This window comes from Phytophthora cinnamomi (genome assembly GCF_018691715.1).
Source record: "Phytophthora cinnamomi strain GKB4 chromosome Unknown Contig120, whole genome shotgun sequence".
Lineage (NCBI taxonomy): Eukaryota > Oomycota > Peronosporomycetes > Peronosporales > Peronosporaceae > Phytophthora > Phytophthora cinnamomi.
The window spans coordinates 466,974-475,918 of NW_027151053.1; the positions used below are offsets into that span (position 1 = coordinate 466,974).

The 8,945-nt window shown below is 58.1% G+C and overlaps 5 protein-coding genes across 5 annotated transcripts; 1 reads left to right on the plus strand and 4 right to left on the minus strand.

The window, feature by feature from the left end:
* Positions 1 to 182: 182 nt before the first annotated feature.
* On the minus strand, positions 183 to 2,671 carry IUM83_08973 (Transcription factor; the record flags this gene model as incomplete). The annotated part of the gene is made up of 11 exons (XM_067933380.1): positions 183 to 274; positions 349 to 751; positions 831 to 922; positions 1,007 to 1,044; positions 1,135 to 1,235; positions 1,306 to 1,493; positions 1,576 to 1,748; positions 1,835 to 1,878; positions 1,977 to 2,186; positions 2,305 to 2,363; positions 2,458 to 2,671. The coding sequence occupies 11 exons, from the start codon at positions 2,669 to 2,671 to the stop codon at positions 183 to 185; spliced, it is 1,614 nt and encodes a 537-aa protein (XP_067781032.1).
* Positions 2,672 to 3,059: 388 nt separating this feature from the next.
* Positions 3,060 to 3,747, minus strand: IUM83_08974 (Epidermal growth factor receptor substrate 15; the record flags this gene model as incomplete). Its single annotated transcript, XM_067933381.1, has 3 exons — positions 3,060 to 3,363; positions 3,445 to 3,539; positions 3,619 to 3,747. The coding sequence occupies 3 exons, from the start codon at positions 3,745 to 3,747 to the stop codon at positions 3,060 to 3,062; spliced, it is 528 nt and encodes a 175-aa protein (XP_067781029.1).
* Positions 3,748 to 4,115: 368 nt separating this feature from the next.
* On the minus strand, positions 4,116 to 5,782 carry IUM83_08975 (Epidermal growth factor receptor substrate 15; the record flags this gene model as incomplete). The annotated part of the gene is made up of 4 exons (XM_067933382.1): positions 4,116 to 4,663; positions 5,070 to 5,088; positions 5,500 to 5,528; positions 5,626 to 5,782. The coding sequence occupies 4 exons, from the start codon at positions 5,780 to 5,782 to the stop codon at positions 4,116 to 4,118; spliced, it is 753 nt and encodes a 250-aa protein (XP_067781030.1).
* A 345-nt stretch (positions 5,783 to 6,127) lies between these two features.
* IUM83_08976 (GTP-binding protein YPTC1, variant) lies at positions 6,128 to 7,287 on the plus strand (the record flags this gene model as incomplete). Its single annotated transcript, XM_067933383.1, has 7 exons — positions 6,128 to 6,141; positions 6,245 to 6,317; positions 6,405 to 6,452; positions 6,548 to 6,595; positions 6,671 to 6,766; positions 6,852 to 7,130; positions 7,234 to 7,287. 7 exons carry the CDS (start codon positions 6,128 to 6,130, stop codon positions 7,285 to 7,287), a joined length of 612 nt encoding a protein of 203 aa, XP_067781028.1.
* Positions 7,288 to 7,655: 368 nt separating this feature from the next.
* Positions 7,656 to 8,704, minus strand: IUM83_08977 (Carbonic anhydrase; the record flags this gene model as incomplete). The annotated part of the gene is made up of 2 exons (XM_067933384.1): positions 7,656 to 8,155; positions 8,242 to 8,704. The coding sequence occupies 2 exons, from the start codon at positions 8,702 to 8,704 to the stop codon at positions 7,656 to 7,658; spliced, it is 963 nt and encodes a 320-aa protein (XP_067781189.1).
* Positions 8,705 to 8,945: the final 241 nt, after the last annotated feature.

The window sequence follows — 8,945 nt, forward strand, 5'->3', positions numbered from 1 at the left end:
CTGAAAAAACGAGCTGAGCTTTTCGCGCAAAATGGCGCAGTCATTTCGCACTATTTTGCGAATGAACGAAACGGAAGTGGCTACAACTTCAACTACCTAACACTATAGCAGCTCCTTGTCACTGCTCGAGTGGTGTGGTGTATTCAATCTCCCTGCGCTAGTGAAAATGGGTGTGCAGGCGTTTACTTTCTAGCTTTTTTGGCCTTGGCGCCGGGTCCAGCCTTGCGACCACGTTTGGGAGCAACAGCGCGGACGACGGGGGGTGGGAGCGTCACTGTGCACAAAGAAACATGAGGAGCGTTAGTTAGGAGGGATATCGCCTCCACGCGGATTGGGAAGCAGACGCACCGTTGGTGAACTCGATGGCGAAGACTTGGTTGATACCGACGGCCAGCTTTTGAATGGCCGGGAGGTCGGGCACCTTCGTGGGCACGTCCAACGGATCGGACTGCGACTCGCCCAGGCCCAGCTGGCCTAGCTGGCCGCGGCCCCACGAGTACACCTCGCCTGTGGCCGTAAGCGCCATCGAGAACTCGTCACCGCAGCCGATTTGCTTGATCGTCTTGTCGGACCCAAACACGGCGACGTGCACGGGGACATCCACACAGTTCTCCTCCGGCGTCTCGCCGCGCTTCACACCAAGCTGACCGAACTCGTTGTCGCCCATGGCAAACAGGCGTCCGTCCTGCAGAAGAACTAGCGTGTGCTGGCCACCGCACGCGACAAATTTGACGGCGTCGTTCTTGAACGCCTGGAGACGAACGCCAGCACGACAATGTTAGGTCAAACCAGCAATAGACTGCGGCAATTTGATGAAGATGAGCACGCACCTGGACAAATCGAGGGCGAGGGACGCGGAATTGCGAGCGGAAGAACTTGGACTGGCCCGCGGGAGGTGCTGGCTTTGGGTGTCCGATTTGACCTGCACCGATAGTCACAGATACACAGAGCCCATTCGTGAGCACTTTGTTGTAGCAGGAACTGAATGTAAATTTGAGAGGCATACCGCGATCGCCGTAACCCCACGCCCAAAGCCCCTTCGTTCTAAACCAATTGATGCGTTTAACTCCAGTTAGCCCCACTTCGCTGTATGTGAGCATGCACTGTAGAAAACTTCACAAAATATTAACTCACCCAGCAACGACAGCAATAGAGTGAGATCTGCCAGCCGCGAGTTGGGTAATATCGCGGCCAAGTAAGAACTCCGAAGGATCCTCGATGGTAGTGTTCTCCGTCTATATCATTGAGCACTAATGTGTAAGTTCGTGTGTTGCGCATTTCGTCCAAGATACACCATTTACGTACACTAGTGAGGTCCGAACTGTCGTTGTTGAGGAGCTGTGGAACCCACTGGTTCTTATTGGAGGCATCACCCAGTTGGGCCTGATTGTTCGACCCCATGCTCATGAACACTCCAGGGTTTTGCGTGTTGAACTGGTCGTCGTCACCATTGTCCTTTGTCGTCATGAGGACGAAGTCGCTGCCACACGCAGCTGCGCAAAAGGACGCAACATGCAAGCATGCACAACTCCGTTAGCAAGTAATCTCTATCGCAAAAAAAGCCCAGAGGCATACCCAGATCGACAGGCACTTCAAGTTCCCTCAACGCAGAAATCTTCTTTGGCACTTTCTTGTTCTTGTTCTCTTGGTGGCCCAGCTGACCAACCTCGCCATTGCCCCACGTGTAGGCGTGTCCCTCAGTCGTGATCACCACACCAAAGCCCGCACCTGAGAGAATCTGCGAGAACCTGCACCATTAATACAACCATCAGCATACCTTCTAACTTCGCTATTGCTTTGAACCACTTGCATACAGTCCCAGAACAGTTCTTACCTCCCCTCGCCCTTGGAACGCTTGTCTTCAGTCACAGATTCCATCTGCATATAGACACGCACGCGGTACTCGTTAGGAATCTTCGCCATGAAGATCGCGATAGACATCGTCAGCACCATGGCGCTCCGAGGCAAGAACGCACCATGCGGAAGTGGACCAGCTTCTCGTGGACGATGTCCTGGTGTCCCAGCTGGCCGTACACGCCCGTTCCGACCGAGTACAAGTTCGTGTCATTGCAGAGTGCGTACGTGCATGTCTCGCCGCAAGCAATGTCCAGCACACCGATGCCGTCCAGCTCGTGCACCTTGGTGGGCTTCCAGACCACCTTGTCCTCGGTATCCGGGAGTGCCAACTACCCAAGCACCACCCAACGCGACGTTAGTTTCACGCCCATTGCAACACAACCCCCGCCGCTCCCGACGACAGCAATGTAGCCATCTACTGCCTTCAACACCAACGCGACGACGCACCTGCCCATCCTCGTTGTCCCCCCACGCGAAAATCGAGGACACGGGCGGCTTGCCCTCCTCTACTCGCCACACACCAATGCAACCAGTTAGACGACCACAAAGACACTGAAAAGACGCTGCTGGAGAGCCAATTCGCAGCAGACGCGGACGCACCAAGCTTGGGCACGCGGCCGGCGCAGAACTTGCAGAACCAGTCGCCCTCGGGCACCGCCGGCTTGCGCGAGAAGTTGCGCGGCTTGGTGTTGCAGCAGGTGCAGCCCTGCGCGCAGCCCGTGTGGAAGGCGCGGTCGCAGCCGTCGCACAGCACCAGGAACTCCTCGTCGTCCTCCTTGCCGCACACGCGGCACGCGTCGTCGCTCATCTGCATGGGCGCCATTGCCTCCAGTCCCGATTGCAAAGTGCTGCGCTCGGGCGGTTACGCGAAAAGCTTCAGCGCCGCGGTGTGGACCACGCACGTCACGCACCTGCTGCATAGACGGACGCGGATCGCGAGTTGAGGCTCGGCAGTTGAAGCCACGTTGGCCGGGAGGAGACGCACACGCAAGGAGGAGAACGCAGACATTTCGCATCTCGTTAGCGAGCAGCTACACTACAGATGGACGAGAACGCATGCAGGAATGGAAACGCCATTGGCGAGACGCGGCGCAGCAGGCGAATTGGGCAGATTGGGCTCGGTCGTCGCGCGTCTCGTCGAATAGGCTTGGTGCGGCAGCTTGAGTACCTTGAACGACGGATTGCACACGCATGCTGTGCATTCAGCGAGAGCGCAGGACGGCGACCATGTGGTCTCCTTTGTAGCCGAGCTGCCGCGCGGCTTGGCCAGGAGGCAGAATAAAAATCTTGAAACCTTGAGGCTCCATCTCCGTGGCAGCCCCTGCGCGCGCGTGGCCATTGCGGCCCTGGATGAGGTAGTCACGGAACTCCCCGTAGCCGCTCGCGTCCGCGATCGACTCCGGCTTGAGCTCGTACACGACCCTTCTTACGTTTGGCCGGTCCAGTTGCAGGAACTCGCCCGAGCGGTTCAGGTGTGGCAGCGTCACCACATCCAGATACAGCGGCCTGCACAATACGTAACAGATCCATGTAAGAGAACTAATCACTCGGTAGCATAGTCCATGTGTGCGCGATGATCCAACGTACAATTGACGGCTGAAGCCAACCGAAAGCGACGTAGCGCTGCAGCGGCACTTGATCTTGCCACTGCGCTTCAACTCGAAGTTCCATTCACTTGGCGTCTACAGAATGGAAAGAAAGCGGTCACAAGTTAGAGCCACACACCAAAACTCCGGTATCTATACCGCAGCAGAGACTTACGTCAAACGGACGCGGTTCCATCATACGAGGGCTGTCAGGCAACGGGCCATTAGGCCCATTGAACGGACGCCTCATCATGTCCGGAGGAGGTCCTCCACGTTCCCAGCTTCGGTCCCTCTTGCGCATCATGTCGCCCGAAGGCGGTCGATTCGGGCTACGGCTCCGACCACGAGGGGAAAACATATTCGGCGGACCATCTCGTCCCGGAGAAGGGCCGTGGCCATTCATAGGAGGCGGACCTCGGTCATCAAAGCGGGGCCCAAAGCCACCACCGCGCGGCGGACTTCTTGGGCCTCCCATGCCCATTCTACCCGGGCTACCGGGCCCCGGTGGGGGTCCGAAACCATTGCCGTTGCGTGGAGGACTGCGCGGGGGTCCCCTGGGCAGGCTGCGACTGCGGCTTCGGCGAGGACCGCCACGGCCACCCATCATGCGCGGGCTGCCTCGTCCTGGCCCCGGCCCGTCACGGAAATCATGGGGCGGACCACGTCCCGGGCTCATGGGCGGACCTCGCCCGAAGTCGCCACGGGGAGGAGAGCGCCCGCGGGGTCCTTGGCCGGGAGGTCCGTTGAATCCGTCGCGCCGGGGGCTTCCACGCCCGCCACCGAAACCACCTCGTGGCGGGCTTCCACGTCCACCACCAAAACCATTACGGGGCGGGCTTCCACGTCCACCACCAAAGCCATTACGGGGCGGGCTTCCAGATCTTCCGCTGAAGCCGCCACTTCCCGGCCTTCCATTAAAGTCACCACGAGGGGGGCTGCGCCCTCCATTAAATCCATTTCGCGGCGGGCTTCCCGGTCGTCCATTAAATCCACCACGAGGAGGGCTGCGTCCACCACCGTTGAAACCATTTCGCGGCGGGCTTCCTGGTCGTCCATTAAATCCACCACGAGGAGGGCTGCGTCCACCACCGTTGAAACCATGTCGCGGCGGGCTTCCTGGTCGTCCATTAAATCCACCATGAGGAGGGCTGCGTCCACCACCGTTAAAACCATTTCGCGGCGGACTTCCCGGTCGTCCATTAAATCCACCACGAGGAGGACTTCGTCCAAAATCATTACGAGGTGGACCATTGAATCCACCGCGGGGCGGGCTGCCGGGTCGACCATTAAACCCACCGCGTGGCGGGCTGCGTGGTCCCCCTGGCGGTCCGTTGAAGGGTCCATTATCTCTGGGAGGAGGACCGTCAAAGTGTCCATTTCCCGGCGGCCCTCGAGGTGGCGACCGTGGCGGTCCTCGTCCATTCATATCACCCGGCATGCCGTTGCCACTGCGTCCACGGCTTCTGCTGCGACTACGGCCTCTCGGGGGCTCTCCAGGTCCGCCCATCATCCTCGGTGACATGGGTCCTCCTGGTCCTCCAATTCTCGGCGACCTTGGGCCTCCAGGTCCTCCCATTCTTGGCGACGTCATGTCACGGCCGTTGTTGGTCATCCTAATTGGCGTACCAACTCGCATGGCTGCATACTGCTCGTTCGGCGGCGAGTGTGAAGGCGACGGAGGGTTCGAGAGCGCAGGAGCACGAGCGTGTTCAAAAGCAGCGGCGGACGGCGACACCGGAGCAGCGGTTGTAGCAGGAGGCGCATCACCAGTCCCAGCAGAAGCAGCAGCAGCAGCAGTAGCAGTAGTAGTTGCAGCAGCAGGGGCAGCAGCAGGAGCACAAGAAGTGCCATCGGCCGTTAGTTTGGTGTCACCTCCAGCAGCAGGGGCAGGCGCCTCGGGCCGCAGCGCGTCTGGCGCTGGCTGCTGAGGCTGTGGCTGTGGCTGTGCCTGGGGCTCTCCCTCGGGCTCCGACTTGCCATCAGCAGCAGGAGCAACAGACGCGCCGGGGCCCGAGGATCCGTTGGCACATGCAGCGTCATTCTCTTCGGTACTAACCACTTCTCCAGCTTCCAGCTCCTGTTCATCTGCAAATGCACAGCAGCCAAAACAAAAATACCGTCATTTATCATTACCATGCCAGAAAAAAACAAGAAAAATCCCTATGACAAGAGTCGACGCTACCTGTCGAGTTGGAGATCTCCGTAGTCTTCTTGGCACCGTCCCCGTTGTTCAGCGCGTTGTTCTTAATATTCAGGTACTTCTCGTAGATGGCGGCGCCGCTGCCGCGCCGCGCCTTGGGCGGGGGCGTCACCGCGGCACTCGCGTCTCCGCCCTCCATTCTTCTTGAGCTTTTCGAAAACTTGTACAGTAACTTTGGATCCTGTGATGGGCGGTGTGGCCCACATGAAACTAGTGTGGACATGGTGTGGCTCAGCGTGTTGACTTGCTTTTCGTATGCGCCTGATATATACCCGGACCTGTTAATGCTGATGCCTTCAAGGTGCGCTATTTTTAGAGGGAAGCTGCAGCAAAGAACGAAGCGACAGCTACGGACTACAGCAACGGCATCGCCTCCTTCCTCTCTGCCTCTCTCGCTGGAGCCGACGCGAAGCCACCTAGCAGCGTGTCCCGCTCCCCCGTCCTGCGTTTCGACCCTCCTACAGTTGCAGCAGCCAGAACGACCATGTCGAGGGACTAGTGCGTTGCTTTTTCCCTTGTTTTTTTTTTCCTTCCGCGGCTCTTCTCGAAGTGCGTTGGAGCCGTTTCTCTAACGATAACGCTGCTGTTTGCCGCTGCGCAGCGACCACTTGTTCAAGCTCGTGCTGATTGGTGACTCAGGCGTGGGCAAGTCTTGCCTGTTGCTGCGCTTCGCGGTGCGTCGGCGTGCGGTTTGGACTTGGATTCCAAACTGACGTCTAACCTGCTGCTGCTGTTGCTGTTGCTGACGCTAATAATTGCAGGACGATGCCTTCACAGAGAGCTACATCACCACCATTGGCGTGGACTTCGTACGTGCCTCGGGTGCTGCTGCTTTAGTTGGGGGCTTGACGAAAGATGCATCTAACAACGGCGATGATGGATTGGCTTGTGGGGCGTGCTGCAGAGGTTCCGCACTGTGAAGATCGACAACAAGACGGTGAAGCTTCAGATTGTGAGTGCAGACGTTGGGTTGGTTTCTTGCAGCGACTTGAAAGGATGGCTAATGTGCTGCGGTGGCTTGTTGTAGTGGGACACTGCTGGGCAGGAGCGTTTCCGCACGATTACAAGTGCGTATTACCGTGGAGCAGACGGTATCATCATGGTCTACGACGTCACGAGCCAGGTAATTCGACTCGCACGATTCTTGTTGCGCGGAATAGTCTCTGGGACAGGGTTTTCACGATTGTTTTTTGTTGATGCCCTCGCAGGAATCGTTCGATCACGTAAACGACTGGTTAAACGAGGTGAACCGATACGCGAGCGAGGGCACGTGCAAGTTGCTGGTTGGCAATAAGAGCGATATTAGCGACAACAAGGCGGTGTCGTACGAGACAGCCAAGGCTTTTGCAGACAGCTTGTCGATCCCGTTCCTGGAAACGAGCGCCAAAAACGCGCAGAACGTGGAGGAGGCCTTCCTCACTATGGCATCGGAGCTGATCACGATTCGCGAAATGGTTGGCGACTCCAACAGGCCTACAGGTACCAAGGTAAGATCCCTCTGCATTCATTTCAGCGTGATCTCTCTATGATTTGCTTGCGTGAGTGGCATGTCCGGTCTTATCTGACGTATTTTGTTTCTGGTGCTTGAAGTTGACCGAGAACACCAAAAGCGGCGGCAACTCGAATGGATGCTCTTGCAACTAGCTGTGCTCGTGAGTTCCCTGCCGTCTTAGCAGAACACGCTGTAGGCGATTGGAACACGAGCCCTCGTCCGTGCCGACACAGCTACCTAGGAAGATAGTGCATCACCCACCTAGCGCGCTAGGTGTAGCTCTCTATTCTGCATGCGTATTACTTAGCGTGCGCAAAATTCTGCTCTTGGCCGCCATGAAAACAATAAAGCGCTCCCAGAGTATTGTTCGCTTCGCTATATTTTTGTTGGTCAAGTTGCATGCACGCGTTGTGCGAATACGGTATGCGACGGCAAGGCACCAAGGTGTCGCCCTCTAAAGTATAACGACCCGCGTAAGGTTCACCGCGGTGTCGGGGGAATATTCACGTCGGCAGAATACTTAGTGGTCAAAGTACCGGACGAGCTTCTCGATGTTGACCGAGTTGACGTCAGCCTCGCCCTCCTGAGCCCGGGTAATTGCGCTGTTGATCTCGGTCTCGCTGAAGAGAATCGGCTCCTTGGCCATGGCGCGCTTGATGTACTTGGCGCTCACGCGGCCCGGCTCCTCATCGTGTCCCTCGACCAGAGTTCTAATCATGTTGCCCTGCAGTTGGGATCGGCGCAGAGACGCCTCCGAAGGGAAGGAGTGCAGTTTGTAAATGGATCGGTACTTACGGACGTAAGACTGGAAGTCGACGTCCATCTCGTTGAGCTCGCCGTTCTTGAGGTCGTAGACCAGGCCGTGGATGCGCGGGAAGCCGTACTTGACCTGGTGGCGCTGCACCAGGCCGATCTTGAACACATTGATGCACTGCTCAATGGTGTTCAGCTCCACCGTGCGGCGCATGCGCTGCTCGTGGTTGTCGATCTGCTGCAGCTCGTCGTTGTGGAGCCGCACCACTGCATCACGCAACAGCAATCAACGGGAAAGACACCATCAGTCACAAGCACGCGCGGCACCACCGGGATGGGTCGCGCGATCTTACCGTCGCGGATATTGCGCAGCCAGTTGTCCAGCAGGCCCAGGTGCTTGTTCTCCACGGCGGCGTGCACGCCACCGCAGCCGTAGTGGCCGCACACGATGATGTCCTTGACCTTGAGGTGCTCCACGGCGTACTGCACGACCGAGAGCGAGCTGATGTCGTTGCTCACCACGAGGTTGGCCACGTTGCGGTGCACGAACACCTCGCCGGGCGCGAGGCCCGTGATCTCCTCGGCGGGCACGCGCGAGTCCGAGCAGCCGATCCACAGGTACTGCGGGTGCTGGCCCTGCGACGTCTTGTCGAAGTAGTCCGGGTCCAGCAGCTTCTTGCCGTCGCGCCACTTCTTGTTGTTCTCGAAGAGGCGCTCGAGCGACGTGGGCAGCGCCATGCTCGAGACCGGGCGGGCCACGGCGGGCGCCACGCGAGGCAGCAGCAGCGAGGAGCTCTTCAGGGCGCGGTGCAGCATCGTGCGGGTCTCTGGCTCTTGGTCGCTTGCGCTCTGGCCGGCGAAGTTCAAAGTGGTCAGCCGGCACCAGTGCCGCACCTGATGACGCGATGACGCACCTCGTCGCAGGATACGCCGTGTTCGGCTGACAGTACCTTGCACATCTGATGTGTACGTATAATATGCTTTTCTATTGGATACAAAGATAGACGTGGTGTTGTAGCTGTTTCGATATCATAGAGTACACTTTACTGGACCCAAA